At 50.1% G+C, this 25923-nt stretch overlaps 6 protein-coding genes across 6 annotated transcripts; 4 read left to right on the forward strand and 2 right to left on the reverse strand.

The window, feature by feature from the left end:
* Positions 1–552: 552 nt before the first annotated feature.
* On the reverse strand, positions 553–3397 carry ASPBRDRAFT_196564 (F-box and WD domain protein; the record flags this gene model as incomplete). The annotated part of the gene is made up of 2 exons (XM_067621004.1): positions 553–3050; positions 3163–3397. The coding sequence occupies 2 exons, from the start codon at positions 3395–3397 to the stop codon at positions 553–555; spliced, it is 2733 nt and encodes a 910-aa protein (XP_067478276.1).
* Positions 3398–7616: 4219 nt separating this feature from the next.
* Positions 7617–10567, forward strand: ASPBRDRAFT_196565 (Rho family guanine nucleotide exchange factor CDC24; the record flags this gene model as incomplete). The annotated part of the gene is made up of 4 exons (XM_067621005.1): positions 7617–8591; positions 8650–8898; positions 8956–9142; positions 9204–10567. 4 exons carry the CDS (start codon positions 7617–7619, stop codon positions 10565–10567), a joined length of 2775 nt encoding a protein of 924 aa, XP_067478277.1.
* A 2011-nt stretch (positions 10568–12578) lies between these two features.
* On the forward strand, positions 12579–15991 carry ASPBRDRAFT_55680 (uncharacterized protein; the record flags this gene model as incomplete). The annotated part of the gene is made up of 6 exons (XM_067627427.1): positions 12579–12660; positions 12894–13369; positions 13440–13725; positions 13797–14377; position 14428; positions 14706–15991. 6 exons carry the CDS (start codon positions 12579–12581, stop codon positions 15989–15991), a joined length of 2712 nt encoding a protein of 903 aa, XP_067478278.1.
* A 234-nt stretch (positions 15992–16225) lies between these two features.
* Positions 16226–17714, forward strand: ASPBRDRAFT_43933 (sucrase/ferredoxin-like domain-containing protein). The gene is made up of 2 exons (XM_067625088.1): positions 16226–16801; positions 16911–17714. Exons 1-2 carry the CDS (start codon positions 16349–16351, stop codon positions 17631–17633), a joined length of 1176 nt encoding a protein of 391 aa, XP_067478279.1. The 5' UTR covers positions 16226–16348; the 3' UTR covers positions 17634–17714.
* A 1194-nt stretch (positions 17715–18908) lies between these two features.
* Positions 18909–21758, forward strand: ASPBRDRAFT_55682 (uncharacterized protein; the record flags this gene model as incomplete). Its single annotated transcript, XM_067627428.1, has 2 exons — positions 18909–18967; positions 19019–21758. The coding sequence occupies 2 exons, from the start codon at positions 18909–18911 to the stop codon at positions 21756–21758; spliced, it is 2799 nt and encodes a 932-aa protein (XP_067478280.1).
* Positions 21759–21863: 105 nt separating this feature from the next.
* ASPBRDRAFT_55683 (uncharacterized protein) lies at positions 21864–22205 on the reverse strand (the record flags this gene model as incomplete). The annotated part of the gene is made up of 3 exons (XM_067627429.1): positions 21864–21887; positions 21937–21975; positions 22050–22205. 3 exons carry the CDS (start codon positions 22203–22205, stop codon positions 21864–21866), a joined length of 219 nt encoding a protein of 72 aa, XP_067478281.1.
* Positions 22206–25923: the final 3718 nt, after the last annotated feature.

Genomic DNA, 25923 nt, shown 5'->3' on the forward strand with positions numbered 1-25923 from the left:
CACATTTACTGGACTGGTGGTGCGCCAAATACATTTGATCCTTTCGCTGCGTTTCAACCCTCAACAAATGGGTTTCTGTCTCGAGTGTTCGAATTACTAGCGCTAGCCTGTAGAATGTGACTGCATAATTCAAGTTTCCATTATTGGCAATGTCATTATCAATGTCATAAACGAACAACAGCTGTAGTCATTTCGTCTCTGCTGACATAAACCAACCGACTCCATCGCTCCGATGCCGAAATGCTCTAAAGGTAAGAGTTATGAACAAGACACAAGGCCTGACAAGGCACATCCACATACATAAGGTCTCCACAAGAAGAAGAGGCCAATAAACGAGATGATTCTCATGCAATATAGACAAATCACCCAAGGGCAACGATAAAGAAAAAAGACAATTTGAAAAAGGGAACAAGAAACGGGCTCCTAATGCACAAGGGAAACGAAGAGTAGTAAAAGCGAAAAGGGTGAGAGGTTTTTTCTGTGTAAGGAAAACGAGAAGGATATATTTTCACGAGCCATTTTTCCCCAGCGCTGACTAGAAATCAGTCACAGTTACAACCCCTTGAAGAACTGACACGCTTCTTTAAGTTCCTCATCATCAGCGGCAAAATCCCACCCCACTATTCTCGGGTCCTGACTTGCGCAGATTATTTTGTGCGCGTCAAATTGGAGCTTGAAGATCCTCGAGGTAGGTGGTTGCTGGGGGGCAGGATGGACCCTCACTCGGGGGTGTTGTAATTGTTGCTGGACGTGGGGTGGTATTATTGGTGGTCTCATTGGGGCGCCGGCATGCATGATGGGTGGGGGAGCTTGAGCTTGAGTTGTGCTTTGCTGGACGGTGGGAAGGTTGTTGGAGATGAGAAGAGCTGGATTCAGGGCTAGGTGCGCGGGCCAGGGGCCATTTTGCGATGAGGACTCGTTCGTGTTGGAGTTGCTTGTAGGCAAACGTGCTGGTTGTGGTTGTGATTGTGGTTGCAGCTGCTGTTGCAGTTGCTGATTCTGGCCATGGCCTGCGCCATGTGGCTGACCTTGCTGTGGTGCTGCTGATATCGCTGCCGCTGCCATGGTAGCTTGAGCCTGCTGTGCCTGCTGCGCTTGAGCAAAGGCGTTGGACCGTGCGATTGCCTGGCGTGCAGCGGAATCTAGATGGCTGTATGAGGCATTGGCAGCTGCATCTGCCTGTCGGAGTTTCTGACCTACAACCCAGCGGCCTTCGTTGTCCTTTTTCCAGATGATGATGGTTTCGTCGTATGAGCCGGAGACGATCCGTCCCCATTGGCTTCCGCCTCCCCCGGGAGGAATTTTGGCGCCCAAGGCTTTGATGTCTCTTGGGTTCCGGGACCCGTTGGTGCTCTGCTGATATCCAGCGCGCCGAAGAGCACTAGGGGGGAGGTCTACGTTTGCACCAGTGCGCTGGGCGTCACGGAACTCGTTATCGACAGCCAGGGCTTCCAGTCGTAAGGCCTCCTCGGCTCCCGGTGGGTCTCCGAAACCAGCTTGGACTGTCCGAACGAGGTTGGCATGCCCGTGCAGGCAGGCCACTTCGGCGCCGGAGGCGTGGTCGAAAATGCGAACTGTGTCATCATTGCTTCCACTAATAATGCGTTTGCTGTCGAACTGTACGCACGCAATGCCCTTTTCGTGACCTATCATTGTCTTCCTACAAGCGCCGTTGCGCAGGTTCCAGACCTTGATCAAGCGATCGCCCGAGGCAGAGACGATCTCATCCTCGTTGAGCTGAATGGCATTCACAGCGGCAGTGTGTCCGTCAAGAATCATCAGCAATGAATATGGGGATAAGGTTCGGATGTGATTCTTGGCAATTTCGGCTTCAAGTATGAAAGCGGGAATCTCACTCGTGTCGACAATGTACGACGGATAGGAGACGCCCGAGCCCTGGAAAACAGACGGATAGTCCTTGTCCATTGGAGTGAGCTGACGCCTGTTCCAGACCTTGATAAGTTTGTCCTTGGAGCAAGTTACTATGTAGCGTTCGTCGAATCTGAGATTCAGGACAGAGTCATCATGAGCTGGCGCAATCTCGTGAAGCTTCTCTCCAGTCGAAAAGCGCCAGATTATGACGTTCTTGTCGCTGCTTCCCGACACGATAATATCTTCAGAAGGACGGGGGTCGAACTGGAGACAGAGAACCGACTTTGTGTGGCCTTGAAGAGGGGGATACCATAGTCGCTTGGTGTCTAGGTCCCATACTCGGACAGTCTTATCCCGGCTACCACTGACTAACCATCTCTCGGTAAACTGGATCGCATATACACACTCTTGATGACATTCTTCCATGTGGTTTGGGTGCGGCAGCTGAAAATTCGTGAAACGACCCTTGGTCCAATTCTCTTCCAACCGCCTCCGTACCCGATACAGATGCGGCCAATTCATCTTCGCAGCACCATTCGGCATTCGCATTAATAGTGATGACTTGGGAGGGCCAGCGTTCGTAGAGTTTTGCTGTAGATTTGTGCTTGATTGGGCAGTTCCCGACGACTCATGACGGGCGCTAGATGATTGTTGCCCAGCTGCGAGCACCGGTCCTCGGTCGTTCGACGCATCACTCATGGGATGATCACCTTCAACATCAGCCGCTGCGGAAGGCTGCAACCCGTCCCCTTGCACGGCCTCATTGTTATCCAGCGATCCTGTCGCGCGCGAGTCTAGCCAGCTGGGGGGGACGCGCTTCTTCTGTTTCGGTTCACCGAGATCCGGATCTATATGCCTCAACCGAGATTTCCGGAGTTGGGGGGATTCCAATCCCGAGTGTTCCTGCTCGTATGTATGCACGGCGTCAATGTCGACGCGCCAGCCTTCGCTAATATACAAATCTCTCCAGAGGCGGGAGTCAAAAATGCGATTACGCCAGGAGCGAGATGCCAAGGAAGCCGTCACCAACGTTTGGGGGTCGAGGTAGGAAAAGATCTCGGCGGTGATTTCCGGGGGTAACTTCAGTACGGGATCCATGTGCAATAGAGGCGCTAGCTTTTCGACCACCGAAGCGACAGTGGAAGCACGCAAGGTCCGTAGAATATTGTAGGCGAGCTCTACATGAAACACCACAGCTAGTCAGTATAATGATCATCGCGCAAGAAGCCAAGCGGAGGAGGAGCCTTGCGCCGGACGGGGATCAAGGGAAAGGGTGGTGGCTGAACTCACCGGCTCTCTCGGCCTCACTATGAGCGTGAACCCAGTCGGGGAGCGGCATCACATCATCGGGGGGTGAATTCAGCAACTCCTTGTCGGGCTGGCTTCTCGTTTCATCGGAATATCCCTCGTCGAGCTTGAAGGGCGCAGACAGAGAGGGGGCGGTGAAGTCGGAGGAATAACTGGCGGCGCCCTGAAGCAGCCGGAGACGAGGGATGGTCGGAGTTTGCGCGGTGTCCCTCGCCATGAGTTCGCTGGGAGATTTGCCTAGCTTGGTTTCCCTAACCTCCTTGAGGCCCCTCCGTTCGGACAAAAGGGCGAGAAAGATAGAATGGGCCCAGCTGCTCCGGCAAGGAAGCAAGGCTTGTGGTGGCTAGGACTCCCACGACACTCAAGAGGTGAGCTGGATACCACCCTTTCCTTCTGTGGGGGTAAAAAAGAAATGGCTATTGGCACAACCACATAAAGAAGGAGAACAACGGCCGGGATGAATTAAGGCCGAGAAAAAGAAAAGATGGGAAAACTAGTAAGCCATGGCGGGAGATGATGAAGCAGAGTGGTTGGGCTGGGGGGGAGGAGGAAGCTGGTGAAGTGACGTTTTGGAGGGAGTGACACCGCGGAGAGTGAGTGGAGCTCAATAATACAAAGCAATCATGGCCTGACGGGTATTGTTTACCTTACCGGGGAGAACTCACCTTTCCCACCGTCTCTTTATCACTGTTTATCTAGACTCATATAAACTTCTTTATAATGCCATGGGATCATTAGCTTAATGTCAATCGGTCAGATAATACTACTAGTTGAACTATTTAAGAACTTATCTCATCGTACTTACTACCAACCCAACATCTACACTACCATATCTCATTCAGAGAGGAAGGCAGCCATAGACCAAATATTCTGAGGGAAGCACCATATGAAGATGTTGCATTAATATAGGCTAGCATTTTGGCTTGGTGTAAGGCGGTTTAGTACTCTTTCTAATCACCAGCTTTTCGTCAAATTCTGCTTGCTTCAGCCATACTACGGAGTAGTTAGGATATCCTCTGCTATCCAAGCAACCGGCCGAACATTACTCTCTTCATGTGCCTAATCATATGCTCTGGTAGGCTTCTATAAGTCAGTAAGTAGTCTTACTGAGCCTAACTATCGGGTCTGTCCTCAATATTACTGTTGTGGTCCGGAATGTGCACGATGACAGTGTAGACTGTTTACTAGTACTTGAAGAGTATCTATTGTTGCATGTGTCAATTATAAACTAGTACTAGTTTAACCAGGAGTATCAATCCTATGATAGGATATAAGTTCCTCTAGGAAGTAGTAGATGCATTCAGTAAGTAGTGCTAGTATTGAAACTTATGCCTCTCGAATAGTGGTTTGCTCTCGTGCATCCAAGCAGTGTGAGACGATAGCATATATTTATTTTGAGCCATCAGCTACTATGATGCCAACGTCGCGGCTACTAACTGTAAGCCTGTTCTTCAAAGTAATGCTTCATACACTCCAACTATGTGTGATCTATAATGCGCAGTGCTTGAAAAAAAAATGGCTAACTATAGAGCTGAAATAAACACGTAGAGAGAGCACCGAGCCAACAGTGACAGTCAAGAGTTAGTAGTCTTGATGGCGTAAGCAACTGGGGTGGGGCAGGCACTTGACTCAGGCAGCTCATTCTTCCCTACAAGCGATAACAGCGAACTGGGCACTCATTAAGTTTTGCTGTCTTCCAAAAAAAATTGAGATCTATGGAAGTACCAAGTACGACCTACTGACCCAACCACCGGGATAGAGACTGTCACTTCCAGGCAAGGGGGACGCAGGATGTAACTTACATACACACTTGTGCCTGACCAGTACCTTTTTCCGATGCAGGAGGGGCGGCAAGGTACCTCCCAGCCGGCCCTTTCCAGCATCACGGACCACTAGTAGTAGTAGTTAGTAAATGTATCCTGCAACTTGGGATTACCACTCCAAAGTCCAAACCTCTGTAATTGTCATCATCGTGGGGAAATAATTAAAACTTGAAGTAGGTACTAATATTTTGTCATAGATTCCAGCTCGTCGGTGGCTCGGATCCTTCCATCATCGTCCACCACCAACAGCCCTGAAACTGGCGGACATCCACTCCTGTCACTTCCCCGACCAATGAAGGCGCCGTGCTCAGGGCTCCGATGGGGTCGATATCACGACTAAAGAGGAACAACTTACTACCTTAGTATCTATTTACGACGGAGTAGGAGTATTCTGAGTACTACTAGAAACTGTGTAGCGGGTGGTGGTACCTGCCAAGTGGTATGTGTGCTCTCCTCCTATCTGGGATTGTATGCAGATCGGACATCCTGATACCCCTGGGAAAGTAATCGAGGATCATGAATTTAACTGAGGAAAAATGTCCGACTGATGATGCTGATACGAAGTTTTGCAAGGAGAAGAGGATGAGACGAGTCAGTGGTAGACTACAGAGTAGTTCTTCTAGAGATGGTGGAATATTCGTAGTTCCAGGTGTATGACTGGTGATGTGGTGTAATAAGTTACTGTGTGTACTGTGCGCAGAGTATGTAGATGCCTCGGGGACTAGCCCAAATCTCAAACAGTTGGTGTGAGAGAAGTCTTCATGCAGCCGATGCCACCTCCAATCTGCTTCGGCTTTCTCGAATCCCTACCGGGGCCAACCCCAGCTTTTTTGCCAATTCGCGGCCTGAATTGGAATTTCGGAGCTGTTGAAATTTCAAATCCTTCTCCAAACGATAACTAATACACAGTGGCTCATGAAGATTCCAGATTCTACTTTGAAGTTTATTGTTATTGGTGCTCCTCATTCCGGTCTCTCTCTCCGTTGCCCGGAATCTTTCCCACTTCCCTCATTATCATCTTAATTATTATTCGGATGGGTATATCTAGTACTACTATCTGTTTCTTCAAGGAAACACCAATCTCAAATCCCACATCAGCTTCTCCTTGTTCTTTCTCCCTCCACTCCGCTCTCTCTTCTCTTCTATTCTCCTCTTTCCCACCCCCTTCCCCTCATTCGCGGTGTCTCTTTGGCTTCCCAAACTCCCCTCTCCTCCACTCGATAACTGGAACTACTAGACTACTACTGCGGTATCCTCTCTCCACTTCCCAACCCACCCCCCTTTAATCATCCCGTCCTGGTCGTCAGTCAGTCATTCCTTCCGACTGACTAGTTAGTTAGTCCCTTGTACGGAGTAACCACTGAGTAGTCGGGAAGTTTGTCACTTCTTCACTTGTCGACTGAAGCTGACGCGCGCTACCACTCAGTCGGGCAAACTGGACCACTCACTGACTGGCCTGGACTCTCCTCTCCTGTCTGGTCTTTTATCCTCTCTCTGTTTCTCTCACTCACTCACACACTCTCTCTCTTTGCATCCCCCCATTCCGTTGTTTCCATCTCTTGTCAGTCGTGTTGTCTATCCTTTGGTTTCTCACATTTTCCCTCCTTTCTTCCCCATTTGCCTCCCATCCATCCCCCTCCTCCCTCTCTTATTCCTTTTTTGTTTCCCTCCCTCTCTTCGCTTCATCTCCTTCCGGATTTATTCTCCACCTTATTTTCTTTCTTTCTTTTTTTTTTTTTTTTGTTCCTTTCGTATCATAGCTATTCTTATTAGTACTTCATTTAAATTGACCTTTCCTACGGTTCCCGGCGGTACCGGTCCCAGGGATCCTTTCCCGGTCCCAACTATCTGATCCCACCTTTCAGCTGTCCTCGGTTGAGGGGCAAAATCCGCCTCTCTGGAACCTCGCTACTACTGCTCCCTTCCTCTCATTTTCCCTCTTTTCCTCTCTACCACTGCTAGTTCCTGCTTACTACGTGCCTGCGCTTGCCTGGCTGCAGCGGCAAATCACACCCCACACCCAGCATTTCTATTTTTCTCGATCCTTCTTGGGTTTCGGCTTTGCCATCTTTTGATCAGGAAGGGCGCTGTCGCCAGCAAGGGCCGGAGATTTGTCCCTGGCCAAGGCCATACTAATTTTCTATTAAAAGCGCAGAGCTTCTCCGAATTACAAAAAAACTACATTAAAGTACTTCATCAAGTCCACCCCCCCTCCATCCAGTCGTCGCGTGAACTCGTCGACCAGGGTGTTATTTTAATTTCACACGCTTTCGAACCACTTCTGGCGGCGAGGGTCGAGACACGGAACAACAGCTCGCGGTTTGACTCAGCTTTTAGGGGAGAGTTAGTTAACTAATAACTAGTTAACGTACCACCATCTCCACTCCTAAGGTTCCTTAGCTGCTCGCTTGTCCCATCCATCCCGCATCGGTCCACCGGCTCGCATCCAGTGACCCATGCTCGACTTGATCCTCGTGCAAGCACGCCTGTCATTTCCTTCCTCTTTCTTCCTTCGTCGGTCTGCTGCGCAGAACTGAATCCCTTCGCTCCTCCCCATATCGTCGTCGGCCTCCACTCCTTACGGTCCGAGTCGGCCCTCCCCCCACCGTCGAGATGGCTGAGACCATCACCATGAATGGCGGTCCTATCGCCGAGGACAACATCATCAACCGCCGCGGCGGCGAATCCATCTACCAGAGTTGCGTCAATCTCAAAAAGCGCCTGGCCGAAGTACCGAACTTCGAACCCCATATGCGAGAGATGGAGGAAGCGGATTTGGCTCAGGGGAACACCGACCCGGTGGCGTCGCTGTGGAATTGTCTCCGGACGGGCTATCCCTTACTGACTATCTACAACGCCTCCGACCCCGAAGAGTTCCTCGAGATCGATACGACGAAAGTGGCCGAGGCCAAACGCCCGAAAGCCGCCACCTTCAAATTCCTTCATGCGTCTCTGAAGGAGCTGGGATTCCCTCAGCAAGACTGCTTCCTTATCACGGACCTTTACGGCGAAAACACTACTGGCTTCACCAAAGTAATCAAGATGGTTAACCGGGTTCTGGACATCCTGGAGATGCAGGGACAACTGAAGCGACCGTCGGATATGGGAGCGGGCGCTCCCGCGAAAGGTACCGTCAAGCTCACCAAACGGGAACATATTCTCAAGGAGTTACTGGAAACGGAGCGCGACTATGTTCATCATCTCCAGAATCTACAGGCCCTGAAGAAGGAGCTGGAAGAAACAAGTGCCGTGAATGGTGATGCTAGCCATCAGATTTTCTTGAATCTGAATAATCTGCTTGATTTTGCTCAGCGGTTCCTGATCCGTATCGAGCAGCACTATGCGCTGCCCGAAGAGAGACAAAACTGGGGTGAGCTGTTCATACAGCATGAGGAGGCCTTCCGGCAATACGAGCCCTTCATCGCCAACCAGATGCGCTGTGATGAGATCTGTCTCAGAGATTGGGACAAGATCCACATGGCTCCGCGGTCTAAGGACCTGCTGCAGATGGTGGCGCAACCCGCAACCCTGAATGGTTTCTTTGTCAAGCCTTTCCAGCGCTTGACTAAATACCCGCTGATGTTAGGAGTAAGGATTCCCTCGTTCTGATTCAGGGTCACCGTTCACGTTTCTGACTGCCATGCAGGAACTTTTAAAGCAAACAGAAGATCCAGACCTCCGGACTGATATTCAACGCGCTATCGACGCTATCCAAACCGTTCTAGACTCGGCAAATGATGCCATTGACAAAGAGCACCTACAGTCAGCAGTCAAAGACCTCGATGAACGTGTCGATGACTGGAAGGCTCTCAAGATTGAAGCATTTGGGGACCTTCTCCGTTTTGGTACCTTCTCGGTGATCAAGGGTGACAATGGCAAGGACTCGGAAAGAGAGGTATGGAACCTTTCCCAGGCTCCGAGCGCGGCTAGCTAACTTTTGGGTTTGTCGCAGTATCACATCTATCTCTTCGAACGGATACTCCTCTGCTGCAAGGATATTAATCCCAACAAGCAGAAGTCGAAACTGAATCTGGGCAAAGACAAGCCCTCTGCGACTATTAAAGGCAAGCCGCGGCTTCAGCTCAAAGGCCGCATCTACATGGCGAACGTGACAGACGTGCTTTGCCTTCCCAAGCCAGGTACGAGGAATTCTCGTCATTCGTTTTCAGGGGCTGTTCGGACTAACTGACTTTGTGACAGGCTCTTATCGCATCCAGATTTTCTGGAAGGGTGATCCAGGAGTCGTGGACAACTTCATTATCCGCTATTCGAACGAGGATATCATGCGCAAATGGAGCAGGGACATCGAGGCACAGCGGGCAATCCAGGCAGAGCAACGCAGCGCTCGCAACACCGGCACCTCCGAGACCGAGTTTACGTACATGAGATCCATGGCCAACATGCCAAACCCGTATCAACAGGAGTACGATGCCGAAGAACAAGCAGCAACGCAGGAAGCAGCCTTCTTCTCGGAATTCCCGATGAGCCGTAACGCCTCCAGCACCAGCCTCAGAACCCGTTCAGCAACAGGAGGGAGCGGTAGCTCCGGTCGCCCTCGCATACCGGTACCCGATCCGAATCTGTCACTGCACACGCATCTTTCTGGAGGCAGTATGTCGCCAGCAGAGAGGAATGCTCCGTCTTACTTCTCCCCCGTCGTCGAAACTCCTTCTACGCGGTCCAGCTCCCAGTCTACTGGTTATTTCCATGGTCGTCAAGTGACACCTACGGCCAACTGGAATGAAGAAAACGCTCGGTATACAGCCCCGGCTCTGTCCCGTGCGACGTCAAGAGATGGACCTAATTCGAATCCTTATTTCAGCGGTGCTCCGAATGGACGAAGTGCTCAACGACCCTCCCTCCCTCCGATGTCCGGGGCCCAGGCGGCAAATGGCATGGCCCAGCGAATGCGATCTGCGAGTAGCCCCGATATTCACAACCATAACCCGGAAATGCGTCGTTACATGGGCGCCCATACGATGCAGACTGTCGACAACGTGCCCGTCCCGCCCATCCCCGCTCATATTTCCAGCATGATGGCGCCCCCCAACCGCAGCCAGAACAACTCCCCTACCAACGCCAACCTTCCCATTCGCAACGCCAACCACCTGTCCAACTCCCAGCAACATTCCGATCCCCGGCATGTACCGCACACGCAATTCCACGAGCCCCAATATTCCGACTACCGTCCGAGCACATCGGCCACCGATCAGCCCACGTCCCCACTGAGCCACGAGCCGGATGAGGAGCCCCTCATGCCCACGCAACTCAAGGTTAAGGTGAATTTCGACGACAACTACGTCACGCTGGTCATTGCCAGCAATATCATGTTCCGGTCTCTCATCGATCGCGTGGACGCCAAGCTGGCCCGATTCACCAACCGCTCGATTGGCAGCAAGTCGGTCAGGTTACGATACCGGGACGAAGATGGTGACTTCGTTACGATTGATAGCGACGAGGCCGTTCAACTGGCTTTTATGGAGTGGCGCGAGCAACAGCGTGACATGCTCGCTAGGGGTCAAGTCGGAGAGATTCAACTCTACTGTCAGGCGGTGGAGACTTAGATACGATAGAGCTGGAGCAATGGCATGCATATGTTCCAGTACTGAAGTTTCATTTTCTGCTTATTTCCCCTCTACTACCTTATTTTGTTTTCTATTGTTACCTTTTGTCCTTGGTTCTCCGTCCATCGGTGCATGTGATATTTCTTTTTTTTCTCTCCGCATCTCATTCTGTGTGAGTTGGCAAAGAGACGAGACATTGTCACCGGCGTTGTCTCCTTGGTTCATTCGACGACTCACATCCAACTGGATTGGCTGGAGAGCGTGGGAGAGGCTATTGATTCTATTCGCATGGGTTAAAGGGAGAGGGGGAAAAATCTTATCGGCCGGCGCGCTTGATTCTTGATTGTCCCTGGAAAGGAGCCGGTTTCGTGTGGGGTTGCTTCGGACACTCTGTTGGTATTTGGGAGAGGCGGCTCTCTGCTCTGGGAAATGTTGATGACTCTCCATTTGAACTGATCTACCATGACTGCACGATGTATGTATACCGCTGTTGGGTTTCCGATTTTTTTTTTCATTTATTGCGCAGGACGGATGCCGGTCATAAGAGACGAGCTGTATAGTGTTCCTGCATATTTGGCCTCGGGATGGATTTGTTGTTGCGGTACGTCATCTGTTATGCTTGATTTGTTGCTTTTTACCTTTTCTCTTTTCTGTCTTTGTTTTTTCTGCTGGCTTCCCTGCTAGCCTTTGTCAATGATAGTATTACGACCTTAGATTTCCTTGGTGCCTGGATGCAGATATAGAGCGTGAACAATTGCCGACATATAATTGATCCAAAAATAAATCCGAAAGGAGTAGGACTGTAGGAGATAGATAGGTACCTGGCGGGCGCCATCAATCCACGGATCCATCACTACCGAGAAGTGGAACTTCGGGCACTCCACGGTCCCAACCCAACTGGGGCCTTGAAAGGGCTGAAACTAAAAGGGGTCGTGGGTATCCGGCAGTCCCTGTCAGACAGGTCGCAACTCTGAGATGCCGGCCATCCGATTGTATACCAAAGATAGTCGATAGACCGATCGATAGGGGGGGGGGAAGAGAGAAGGAGGAGCAGCCAGCAGCCACCGCCACTCGTCATTTGCTGCTGGGGCCGGAAATCGTCTCGGGGAGGGCTGGCAGATGATTTGATTCATTGTAGCCGGTGTCGGATGCCAGCCGAAAGAAGAATCCACTGAAGCCCGTCGATCGGGACTGAGCCACGGGAAAATTGGTTGCGGTCTGGAAGACGGTTGGGTCACTATCGTCTCTGGCTTCGACGATTCGTCACGTATGCGGTGGCAGTTGACCTTTCCTAGTTCCCTACTGAACTTATTGGGGAACTCGAACTAGTCGTTTAGTGAGGCATTTTACTGTAAGCGTAAGGATGGTCCTTTTTGGCACCTGGAAAGGCGGCAGTTGCGCGATTATTTTGCTCTCGCTCGCTCGCTCTTCCTTTTCTAATTTTGTGTCAAAGTTGACTGGTGCCTGCGGGCTGAAACTATAGGCAATATTTGTCGCAGATGACAGGAGGAGAAGAGGGAAAAGGAGAATAGCATTTCGATGGATGTATGGAGTACCTGGTAGTTTGTCTGGTCTGGTCTGGGTCGAGGGCGATATCCGTAGATTGGGCGGGAAGGGGAGTTGGAGAAACGCAAGACCAACAAGGCTACAAGCAAGCAATGAGTTGGAGCCATCCTTAAACGCCTTACAAGAAAGAAAAAAAAATTATTACCTTTTCTGGCCGCCTTTTTTTCTTTCCTTCTTCGACTTACGTTTTACTTCATTCTTATTTATTGATATCCGTCTCTCCCCTCTTGATCCTCTTTTCTCCAACGCTTGTTCTTTGGAGAGAGAAAGTTCTATCTTGCTCTCTATTTTCCTATCTTTCTTGTCTATTCGTACGGTTCTTGAGTAACCCCGATTCATACTTGAATCTTTCTTACTCCTTCTGGTCCAGGGAACTCCGATAGCTTGCATACACTAGTTTTGCATTCTTCCCCAGAATTTGCGACTTGGCAAAAAGCAGCCCAGCATGTCTTTCTCCGGCCGCCGCTTGAGCATCCTGCGCCCCTCCAACCGCCGCTTCTCGGTCGGCAAGGAGCTGTCTGAGAATGGTACGTTGATTGTCTATATTCCTTCTTTATCCTTTTCTTCTTCTTTTCTTCTCAAAAGAATCATGTATCCTGCATCTCGGTCTTGCGGAGATTTGGTTTTGCATCGCAGCAAGGCTGTTCAGCCTTGTGCATGAGGGGCACATAATCTTCCGCGTCTTCAACAACAAAAGCTACTACTACTCAAAGAATAATCGCATGCACTCCAACTAACATAAAAACTCCCTACCATGCAGAACTTCGTTCCGAAACCCATCGTCAGTTCCGAAGCGCCCACGAAGGTCACCGTCCCCATGCTGGTCTCGATGCCTCCCGTGCCTCCACTGGTGTTGTCTGGTGTACCGAGCGTGCCACCGAACATGGTTATGCTGAGGATCCCTCCGCCTGGGCCAACCTAGGCCAGGGTGCGCCTGAAGCCGATGATGAGATCGAGGGCAGTTTCCCTCGCCCGACGTCCATCCCCATCACCTCCGCCGCTCGCGAGTACGGTCCCACCGCCGGTATCAAGCCTCTGCGTGCCGCCGTCGCTCGCCTCTACAATGAGCACTATCGTCAGGGCAAGGCCAGTCAGTACACCTGGGAGAACGTCTGCATTGTCCCCGGTGGTCGTGCGGGTCTGATCCGTATTGCTGCTATTCTGGGAAATTCGTACTTGTCTTTCCCGATCCCTGACTACTCGGCGTACTCGGAGATGTTGTCGTTGTTCAAGAACGTGAGTGCACTGCGGTCAAAAATAATCTCCTGGGGGTCGCATACTGGTGGCTAACTCTGCATTGCAATAGATCGCTCCCATTCCCATTCCCCTCGCCCAAGACGACCACTACCACATCCACCCCGACAAGATCGCCGAGGAGATCGCTCGTGGAACGTCGGTGTTGCTGACCTCCAACCCTCGTAACCCTACCGGACACTTCGTCTCCAACCCCGAGCTTGCTCAGATCCAGGACATCTGCAGAGACCGTGCTACTCTGATCCTGGATGAGTTCTACGGCGGCTACAACTACACTACCGACTGTGACGGAACCACGATCAGTGGTGCCACCAACGTGGAAGATGTCAACAAAGATGGTTCGCCCGCTGACCCTCCCTGAACAAACGAGAACCGATGCAGGTTGTTCCTGCCATGCTGACTCTCACAGATGTGCTTCTGATTGACGGTCTGACCAAGCGCTTCCGTCTTCCGGGTTGGCGTATCGCTTGGGTGGTTGGCCCCAAGGAGTTCATCGATGCCCTGGGCTCTGCTGGTTCCTACCTGGACGGCGGTGCCAACGCGCCGTTCCAGGAAGCCGCCGTTCCCATGCTCGAGCCGTCGCTGGTGCGCGCGGAAATGAAGGCCCTGCAGGTGCACTTCCGCGAGAAGAGAGACTTCGTCGTTGGGCGCTTGCGTGAGATCGGTTTCCGCATCGACGACGTGCCCCAGGCCACCTTCTACATCTGGCTGGACCTGACCTCTCTGGATCCTCCTCTTCCCAAGGAGGCCAACCTGTCCGACGGACTGAACTTCTTCAACGCCCTCTTGACCGAGAAGGTCATTGTGGTCCCTGGTATCTTCTTCGACCTGAACCCCGCCCACAGAAGAGATCTGTTCGACAGCCCTTGCCACCACTTCGTTCGTCTGAGTTACGGTCCGAAGATGGACGTCCTGAAGATGGGTCTGGACGGTATCGAGCGGGTCATCCGTCGGGCACGGGCGCAGTTCGAGTCTAAGTGGGAGGACGAGGTCGCTGTCCAGGACGACTGAACGGGTCGTGATTCCTAGCATTTATACAGCGTAGAGCAATAGAAGCAGCATAAGCGTAGGGCATATATACCTTTGAGAAGCCATTATTGATTCGGTCATGATGAACCTAGTAGAACTGGCTTGAATAGCGTGTTCCTGTCCACGCTGCATCCGAGACAGTATAGGGAGACGACGGGGTAAATGCCGATCGCAGCCCACACTGTATCACGTGACACTCAGCTCATCTCGCGGTCGCAATGAGCATCCCCTTAATCCCTGCTACTTCGTATTTGCTCTCAACCGGCCAGTTGCTTGCACCTGAAAGCAGCCGGAACTGCGGCGCAATATGATGTGCTCGCGGTTATGGCCATCAACGTTCAGCGCGTCCTGAATCTGACGGTCTTCATCTTCTTCTCCGTCGTTCTGTTTCTCTGCATCATCCTGACTCCGGCCGATGCGATCTACCAGTGCTACATCACGCAGCGCCTCACGAACATCTTCATCATCACCGGCGGCTACGTGGTCACCTTTATCCTTGCGGTCTTGATCTACACCACGCGGATCTATACGAACCGAACCGTCCTCTCCGGAATCCCCAAAGCATGGATCCCCGTTGAGCGAGAAGACGTCGGCAAGAGTGTGCGACGGCTCGTTAAGGAGGGCCTGGCGCATAGTGCGATAATAGCCTACCAAGCTCGACCCCGAGACATTGCAGCAGACGGGCATGATTTTTCAGGCTACGAATCCCTCCTGGTGGACTACGACAATCCGCCTTGGGGTGAGGTTGAGCACCCCGGGTGGTCCTCACCGGCATGTCCTGACTTGCCGGACCTTCCGTATCGGACTGTGGTCCAGGAACTGCCTCATCTCATCGAGGCCAAGGCTGTGTCGCTAGCTCCTCCCGACCCGATCTTTACGGCCACTCAGCGGGCGCTTCATGCGCCTTTCCCCGAAACCGAGGAGTCGATCCCTGACACGCGGGTGGTGGAAGTATTACGGCGACCGATATCGATGGGTCTGCGGGGGTATTTGCAGCATCTGACTGCGCTGAATGTGATTGATCCGCCGGAGATTGGGATGGAGTTTGTCGCTCTGTACGAGCGGGCTCGCTTTTCGACGCGTGAGCTACACGAGGATGAATTCAGGACTTTGATGCATGTGTTTGCTGAGCTCCTGCGGGGGATGAAGGTTTTGGATCCCCAGGTCTTGGATGAGTTGCGGGGAGGGAGTTCCCAGGCTGAGAGTGAGTCTCTTATCGGGCCATCGGACGAGGAAGGCGAAACCGATACGGTGGATTCTTATGGGGAGAGTGAAGCCATGTCGCGGGGCCGGAGTAATAGTCTGCGGCCATCGAATGCATCCACCTGGGACGGTGGTCGTTCTGTCAGACAGGGTCGCTGGTCGCCTGTTTGGTCGAGACGCTCGGAGGCGCAGCGAACCCTGGCGCCTCCTCGGACGCCATCGATGCGGTCGCTTCGGCGAGTGCAATCGAATGTGTCTGGTAGCTCCGGTGGGAGCGTGATTCGCCTGGTCGAGACCCGGAGTCCGACGGATTTACCGTACGCTTATAATGTTGGCAGCAGCAGCCGCGTTGACGGGAGACCTCAAACATAGATAGATAAGAAATGAAGAGAAAATATCTGGATAATGAATGAAGATGCAATTTGTCTCTCAAATTCGCAATATGCCACTACTATTAGTTACACGGCATCTCCTATTGGCCTTATTTAGCCATAGCCACATGGATGGAGCCCTGCTCTGCCCCTGTTATTCCCCCCAACGGCCAGCCAAAAAAGAATCTCCCAAACATCTCCCCCCACTTTTAGAAATCGGCAAAGAGTGCGACCGCTGTGACGTAAGCCAATCGGAGGTCCGGCAGCTACCGACAGCCGCATCACGTCGGCGTGGCTTTCCGTCCTTGGCAAAGCGGCGATTGATAAGATCTTGCGGGTTCCCAAGAAAAAAGTCCGAATGAAAGAAACAAGAAATATTTCCCCCCTCCTCCCCCTCCCCTTCCTCTTCACTCTCTCTTCCATTTTCTTTTCACTCACAATGCAATCAATCCTCCAACGAGGTCGCTCCTTCTTCACCCCGACCCCCTCGGCAACCCCGCAGGACAGTCCCAGGGACAGCCCCAAACCCCAGGAGGAGGAGGTAGTAGCTCCGTCGGCCGACACCCTCTTCCCCAAGGTCGACCCCGCCGTGGACGGCGAGGAATGCCTCCACGACTGTGCATCATGCACGGTGAAATACCCCGCTAAATTCGAGGTCGATCAGGAGGATACCCTGTTTGGGAATATAAATGGGTGGTCGACGCATGTGCTGGTTGCGACCGGGAAGTCAGATTGGGTGAGGGATGTCGCGGATGAGGAGGGTAGCGTCATGGAGGCTATTGAGAAGGGGGGGCTGGTGCCTAGTAATGGGGTATGAAGTTACTGTCACAGTCACAGCCACAGTCACAGTTTCTTTGGCTTAGCTGCACGAGGATCATAAGAGGAAAAACTAACAGGGTGTTTGTGGATCGTGGTTCTAGAAACTGAAATTATCCGCCTCCAATATGCCTGTCCCGGACGAGTATCATTATCATGATGCGGGCAAGCAGCCTACGACTGTCTTGCTTCTGCCTAGGTTTACTATCGTCGACCATGTCACGCCGCAGCTGGCACCGGATTTGATCAAGTATTTCGTTAATCGGTCGCCCACGACTACTACCCCGCTGGTTGGCGACGAGCAGCAGCAGCAGCAGCAGCCCTCAATCGAAGAACAAGAACAGCAAGAAGAAACCATCACCGACATTGAATCCCTCACATCTCTCCGTTCCCGTCCCTCCCCTCACTCCGCCGTCATCCTGCTCTGTTCGCACCGCACCCGCGACGCCCGCTGTGGGCAGTCCGCTCCGCTCCTCCGCAAGGAATTCGAGCGTCATTTGCGCCATCTAGGCTTGTATCGGGATATGGATGATGAGCGGCCTGGTGGTGTGGGGATTTACTTTATCAACCATGTTGGGGGGCATAAGTATGCGGCGAATGTGATCATTTATCGCAGACGGGACTTTGAGTGGTATAAGAAGACGGGGGAGGAGGGGGCTGAGGACACAGAGGGAGAGGGTGCGGCGCAGGGCATCTGGCTTGCGAGGGTGAGGCCGCAGGATTGTGAGAATATTGTGAGGTATACCGTGTTGAAGGGGAAGGTGGTCAAGCCGGGGGAGCAGTTGAGAGGTGGGTTTGATAGGGAGAGGGGGGTGACGAGTTGGTAGGCTCTCTCTCTCTTTCTATTTCTGCCTATGTTGCATGAGGGTATGATTAGTATAGGTATATAAGATGAAGACAGGAGAGAGGAGGGTATGTATAGCAATGAATAACATAGAATGGGTATATACAAGGAACCAATGAACATGCATGGGAAACAGCTGCTTACCTTAGTAGTAGTACTAACTGCCAGTAACTAATCCACCCAACCCATCATATTCAGACAGTTAGAATAACCACCTTCCCCAAAAAAGACCAATCAACCACAGACCACATCATAATCCCCATTCTGGGGCCTCTGACACCCCATTAAGCTCCCCGTCATCCCCATCCGACCCACGGAAGTAACCCCATAATAGCTTTCAAAAGCTTCCCAAATCCCAGGAATCCCCAGAAAGTCAAAAAATTCCGTTACCAGATACCAGATAACTAGATTAAGTCAACCTGGTACTTGTAGCAAGCTACCTAATCTACTACTAAGTTATACCACCCCGTAAAGTACTACCTATTACCTAAGTGTTCATCTCGATCTAGTTTACACATTACAGACATCGAATAGATTACGATCTACCCTTTACCCTCACCGACCAACCACATCCGTCCTCGCTAAAGCTTCCCGTATCGGGCTAAGATTGTCCCCCCGATACGAGACTGTTGATCAGCAGCAGCAGCAGCAGCAGCATGTAGTTAGTTAGTTTGTTAGCCTCAGGCTAGACACTCCGTATCTACGTATCTTATTACTTTGTTACTTATCCACTTCGCAACTTCGCTAAGATGAGGGTGTTGGTTAGCAGCGGAGAATTAGGAACTTAGTTAGCTAGTTAGACTGCAGTTAGTTAGTAACTATTTACTTAACTAAGTAAGCACTAGGTTATGTCAGTTTGTAAGTAAGTATGTATGTACTGGGTACTTCTGTCTCGGGAAATGGATAGTATATGTTTTGGTATGGAAATACCGGATGGGTGTGTATTGGTACGTGACGGTTTATTTCCTTCTCCTTTGGGTGAGCGTATTGGTATACTACGTAGTATACTATTTATTTACTTTGTTTCGATGAGGTTGAGATGTGAATTTGAGTCAAAGTGAGAAGAGATGGTTACACAGGGGAAAGTTTGTGCCACAGAAACTAAGGAGACTATTGCCTGTGAATTGTAAATAGAGCAGCCTGATTGTTGATTTATTGCTTCTGGCTGATGATGTTGATGATGATCATACACTCGCTCATCGATAGACGATAGTAAGTATAGTCGGAGATGCAACTGGAGCATCTATAGCAGCATAACATGAATGCGTCTACTATCAGTAACAGATGGAGTCTATCACTATTCTTTCTCTGGATTCTGTATACTACCCCACCTCATCTCAATTGACCCCTCACTAACCACATCTCCAGCCTCCTCCACACCACAGGCCTATACCTCTTCACCAAAGGCTTCCTCCTAACTCGACAAACTCTCGACTCTAAAAGCAATTGCACCCATCCTCCCATCATCACTCTTCCTCACGCCAACACCACCTGCTGGACACCCCCCACCTTCACCAAAGCCATCATCCTCCTCGTCGACGCCCTCCGCTACGACTTTACCATCCCCACCACCTCTAACGAAACATACCACAACGCCCTCACCATCCTCCACACCACAGCAACCAACCACCCCCACAATGCCCTCCTCTACCCCTTCATCGCCGATCCCCCCACCACTACCCTCCAACGCCTGAAAGCCCTCACAACCGGCACTCTGCCCACCTTCATCGAAGCGGGGTCCAACTTCGCCGGCTCGGCAATCACAGAAGATAACCTGATATCTCAGCTCCATGACGCAGGGAAATGTCTCGTCCTGCTGGGCGATGATACATGGGTGAAACTCTTTCCGGGATACTTTGATCCTGGTCTCTCGCGTCCGTATGGCTCGTTCCTGGTGGAGGATCTGCATACGGTTGATGAGGGGGTGTATGAGCATTTATTACCTTTACTACGAAGTAACGATACACGAGAGGAGGTGAAGGGAGGCTGGGACGTGATCATTGGACACTTCCTGGGCGTCGATCACGTCGGTCATCGGTTCGGGCCAGGACATCCGGAAATGAGAGCCAAATTGGTCCAGATGGATGGGTTCGTGAGGGAGGTTATGGAGGAGGTTGATAATGAGACGTTGTTGATTGTTATGGGGGATCATGGGATGGATGAGAATGGAAATCATGGGGGTGAGACGGCGGATGAGGTACGGGCTGCTTTGTGGATGTATTCGACGAGAGAGGTTTGGGGATTCGTTGATGATGATGAGGAAGCTACTGGTGTATCTGCTACTGGTGTCGTGGAGAGAGATACGCCGCAGGTGGATTTGGTGTCGACGTTAGCGTTGTTGATGGGTGTGCCGGTGCCGTTTAATAATCTGGGACGGCCGATTGAGGAGGTGTTTGCTGGGAGGGATTGTATGGATTGGGCGCGCTTGGTGGAGGTCAATGCTTTGGTTGCGGCGCAAATTCAGAGGTTTGCGAGGGAATATGAGAAGTATGGAGGGGAGGGGGTGGTGGAGTGTGAGAAATGGGATGAGATTCATGTGGGTTGGGGGGACGAGGCGGCGTTGAGAGAGTATTATCAGAGGCTGAGGGATTATCAAGGGAGGATGTTAGAGGGGTATAAGCGTATATGGGCTCAATTTGATCCGCTGAAGATGGTTGAGGGGTTAGTGATTCTGCTGCTGAGCATGGTGACTCTGGTATGCTTTCAGGTGAATGGCAGCCGGTCTGGCTCAGAGCAGAGGTCTGGCATGGTAGCGGGGACCGTGACAGGGACAGTTGCTGGACTTGGTCATGTTGCTTTGGCAGACACTGGCCGCGGTTCTGCTTTTGATGGCGTGATTCTGGGTGCTGCTATGGGCAGTATTGCGTGGAATTCCAGGCACATCGATCTGAGAACTGTGCGCGGGTGTCTTCCGGGAGGAGTTTGGGCCTGGCAGGCTGTGGTGTTCACTCTGCTTCTCGGCATCGGACTTGCCTCCAACTCCTACACCATTTGGGAGGACCGTGTGGTTTTGGTCTTTCTGTCGACATTCGGGCTCTGCACTTTTGGCGCGTCAGACCGGATACACTGTGAAAAAGGTTTACGTGAGGCATCTTGTTCAGTGCTTTTCATGCTACTGACCCGAGTTGCCTCGCTCAGTCGAGCTTGTCGAGAAGAGCAACTGCCATTCTGCAGAACGTCATTCTATCGGCTGGAGAGCAGCTCGTTTTGGCAACTATCGAGCCCAGTCATTACTGCTGTGGCCGTGTCATACACTACTCGAATGGCTTTGAGGGACCTTTACATGGCTAGAAACGTGTTCTGGTTCAGACTCGGCATACCCTGTGCGCTGCTGCTCAACACTGTCTTCAATGCTCTGGAAACAGCAGCTGACAAGGACTGGCTGGCGGACTTTCTCGACACCAAAACTCTGCGCATGACTGTTGCGCGGATGGTGCTGGCCATTATCTTCGTCGGATTAGCAACTGCGTTCACAATCACTCCAAGACACATGTCGCTTGAACGGCCACTCATCTCCACAACAACAATACTCCTCACAGGCATTCTGTCAAGCACTCCAGCAGGCGGACTTGCCTTGGCAATTCTCTACCACCAGCTCATCAGTCTCCGGAAACTCGTGCCCGGTAACAACTCTATCAAGCCCACCATTGCGGCCCTTCTCGGCACACTACACTTCTTCAGCACCGGTCACAGCGCCACCCTATCTAGCATTCAGTGGAAGTCAGCCTACATCCTGTTCCGTGATACACAGTATCCATGGTCACCACTGCTAGTGATCATCAATACGTTCGCGGCACCAATTGTGGCAGCATGCGCCGTACCTCTTCTCCATTCGGGTGAAAAGCATATCCAAGCACGCTTCCTGACCATTCATAGCACTGTGTACACAGTCTGGGCCGTGTTTACAGCATTATGGGCGTGTATCCTCCGCCGTCATCTGATGCTCTTTGCGATATTCTGCCCGAGATTCCTAATGGCAGGTGGGCTATTAGCCATTGTTGATATACTTGTTCTGTTAAACTCGGTACTATTGACTATAGAGTCTGAGGTTACGATAAGGCAAAAGAGGGAGACAAAACAACTCGATTTAGTTAAAGAGAGACAGTAGCTTGGGTTGACGTCAACAGAACGAGCACATCAATCAATCAATCAAATCAAATCATAGTATCCTTCGACCATTCGACAACCAAGTTGGCGTGCAAGGGAAGAACCACTAGCAATAATGCGCCCAGCAGGCCTACATCCTGTTAGATATGTGACTGAGACAACAAAGACGATGGAGTTACCCGGAAGCAACGATCACCTCCATGGTTACGGTTGCAGTTCTACACCTCGTTAGCTAATCTCACGTCTTACCAAGACCTGAGTTGAAGAGAAAAAGCGAGAGCGAGATACATACATCCATACACTGTCTATATCCTGGACGACAGCGCTGCGCATCAGCCAAGGTAGTGTCCTCAGACACTGCAGCGCCGGCATCATTGTCTGCCTCCGCGGCTGGAGCAGCGATAGCGAGAGCGGCGAAGAAGAGGGTAAGAGGGATGGTGAAACGCATTTTGTCACTTTTTGGCTTTTGATCGAGATGCTCGTTGAAATTATTATTGATGTTTATGTTATACTCAAGGGAACAGAGCATCTACGTGCTATTTATGCTCGAGATTCTGGTCGAAAGTTGTCTTTGTCCTTGATGAATACATTCCGATGTGATACAGAACATACTTCCAGGGTTGAGGAAACCTGGCAGCTGAGCATCTAGACTGCGAGAGATGAGGCTGATATATGGATAGGCTGAGTGATGATGGCTTGGTTGTGAGAGGAACGTTGTAAGCTTACGTTCCGCTGTTGTCTTTGATGACTGCCAGCTCTCAATATGCCTGAAGATTATGAGTTAACTGATATATACATACATGAACATCAAGAATCAATGCATGGCAAGTATAGCGGCAGTACATATATACTACTCTACAAACTAATCTACATGAGATACTCTCATAATAGGATACCCCAGACTATCTACCGTTCAACGGTTCAGCCTCGGCCTCGGACCAATGCCCCTTATCAATCACCCTAATCGGAGAATATACAACACTCACACAAGGTAACACAGCCAGGTACTGAATACGACCTTCTCATGATCATGAGGAGCTTACCCCGTGGCGTGGGATATGTCACGGCGTTCAAAGAAGGGTTGTGGAACAGTAAGCTATCTGTCTGTCTGTCGGATTGTGCCGGTGCCGGTGATCCGTAGTTATTTGTTCCTATGCACGTAGACAGTAAGTCATGGATAGTTACAGGGTAAATATGCGCTGCTCATACTCGGCTCGATATAATGGATGAGTGATCAGGTGAGTTGATCATGAGACCAGCTGAATACATATATATCTATTCGAAACAGTATGTGTATTGGATTGATTGATTGCTTCTTGACATCTGACATCAACATCTTAGTGCTTAGTTGAGTGTACTACCTACAAACCTGCTCATAAGTATCTCTACCTAGCCTGTATCCATCTGACTTGTGATAGGTAGATATTACTCCCTCACACAACCACCTGAAACATACCACCATCCCCATGAACAGTAGCACACACTCACCACCAAATTAATCCCAAATATGAGCCTAGACAAAAAGGAAAAAGAAAATACATGCAATCCCCACAACCCATGTCAACCCGAACCAGCACTAGTAGCAGTACCCCATGCAAGCCTACTCATGCAAGGTACTTTTGTCCGTTTTTCTTTCCATGGAGTTCTACCCAACATATGACAGTGCAGTGGTTATGATGGCGTGGTATAATATAACTCAGCGTTATATGTCAATCGACCTGAAGGATGAGTACCAGCATCAGATAGATCATGCTACTCACTGGTAGCTACGTGTACAACATATATCCTTGTCGACTCTGCTGCTGTGAGATTGGCTGGTTCGTATATTAGGCAAACTGTTCGAGTAGTGGTGTGGTCTCAATTTTGTTACCCCTTTTATCTATTTGTCTGTCTGTCTGTCTGTCTCTCTATGGAGTATGTGGGTATGAAATGACTGATACTTTGGATTTGGCTGTGGGGTAGATACTAGTCAGTGTATTCATGTATGAAGCTTTTCTGGATATTCTACCTTTTCTATACTATTCTATTCTAATATACTTCTCCCCAACCACAATGTGAACATTCTCTTGATACTTACAGAGCAACGAATAAGCATTTAACCATCCACCACCACAGCCCAACTCAACCCACACGCGATAGTGGTGGTGTGGTTTGATTGCTTATGCCAGCCGTGTGTGTGTGGTATGGTGAACAACCCGACAATTACCCGACAAGCTACTATCTTACTCCTGTTTGATCAACATCATGATTGGTAGATAGATAGATAGGCATGTGGCTGCGAGGGAAATAACCAAAAAAGCAACCCCATCACATCATCACATCTCATCCTTTCGCATCATTTTTACTTCCTTGGGCTGTCATCATCATCATCCTCGTAGATAAGTAGTAGTGTAGTATCTATTTATATGTATATATTACAATACACATACACACATACCAATACATGTATCGAGTAAATTACTAAAGTATGTTATATTACACGTACTATGTATCAAACATCCTGTCATTTCATCTCTAAGCGAAGTGCAGGGATGAAGTGATATCACCAAACCTACTATCTCCTACAGTCATTTCTAAGTACAGCATTCCTACTACTATCTTTATCTTTCTCTGCATGGTTAGTTAGTTACCAGTAGACAGATAGGTAGGTACCTGAATCCTACCGTATTCTACCAAGTATACTAGTAATGGATAGGCGACGGATTGACGATCAAGCCCGTCGGCAAATCAGACTTATTTTGGGAAATGAGTTGAGTTGACACCTATCGAAGTAGACTTTGGATCGATTGTCGATTAAGTGCTGGGAATTGTGGAGCCCGCCGTCGTAAGACAATATTCCTATCTATATCTACTTCTTACATGAGTGTACTCTGTAGGGAAGTAGTTAACTCCTGTAAGGACTGAGAAATGACAGTTGAACTTGTGAGCTATTATTGGATCTCAGTACCTCTCTCATACCATCTCATATCATATCATACTGTCATGTCAACTACACTCACATCCACAACAAGCTATCTGTTTGACCTCAAACCATAATAACCAACTAACTTAGACAGAATTGAACTAACTAACTACGGAGTAAATTGACAAGGCAACCCCCGCAGCCTTCCTTTCTATCCCCACAGCCCATCCATCTGGCATCTAGACTCTTCTCTCTTTGCTCATCCCAACACGAGATCCATCATCTTACCCAGATGACACCCACGCAGGAAGTAGCTAGCTAGCTAGCTAGCTAACCAACTAACTAGTTAAGTAATTTAGCCAAACCAAACATTGAAACTACAGAGTAGACAGACAGTAGACACAATTTCTATCGATGTCAGACCAAAATGTCACTCACTCATCTAGCAAATGAAACTCTCATTCCAACCCTCCTTCGTCATCCTCCCTATCACACGGAAATAATATCCATCTTGAGCCTGATTCATCCATTCACTCAAGTGACTGCTGCACCATTTCCAAGATTTTTACTTGATGATAGACCGACTAAATATCAATCCGTCCATACAAGGTATCCCATCTTGCATTGAAGGAGAAGTAAAATATTGATAATTAAAAAAAGTGTCCTTAGCTTGAAGTCAATTTCATTCAATGGAATCTCTACTCTGTTCATCTCTTCGTAATCTCTGCTTCTAGTATCTATATACTAGTAGACTGTCCTCTACAGAGTACTACATCGTCAGTACTACATACTACATAGAGTAACAGTAGTAAATAGTTAGTTATACTCCTATCCCCATCTCCACTGTCCACCCCTCAATTAGGTACTATCTCTCTGGCGCTTAGTCCCGACCGACCGACAGAACGACCATTATTCTGTCCCCAGTAACTAACTAGTCTACCAGAGAAGTTCAGGAACTAAATCATCTAGTTAGTAGTTAGTAGTTCCGCCCCGGCTAGGAAATTAGTCTAGTCCAGTCACACTAAACTAGACTACAACAACACCCCCACAGAAAAATCAGGTTTTCCCCCCCCCTAACCAAATCTCGGATACATTATCCCCAAGAATATGATTTGATTAGAAGATTGATTCGGGTCGGAGAGCTCCCGTCCGGTTCTGCCCGTTCTACTGTATCTGTATCCATGCTCTCTCCCGATCGGATCCGCTTATTGTTTTGTTTTCTGATGATGTCGAGACTATATCTATTTCATACACCAAAAAGAAG

The sequence above is a fragment of the Aspergillus brasiliensis genome, assembly GCF_001889945.1.
Source record: "Aspergillus brasiliensis CBS 101740 unplaced genomic scaffold ASPBRscaffold_7, whole genome shotgun sequence".
In the NCBI taxonomy this organism is placed as follows: domain Eukaryota; kingdom Fungi; phylum Ascomycota; class Eurotiomycetes; order Eurotiales; family Aspergillaceae; genus Aspergillus; species Aspergillus brasiliensis.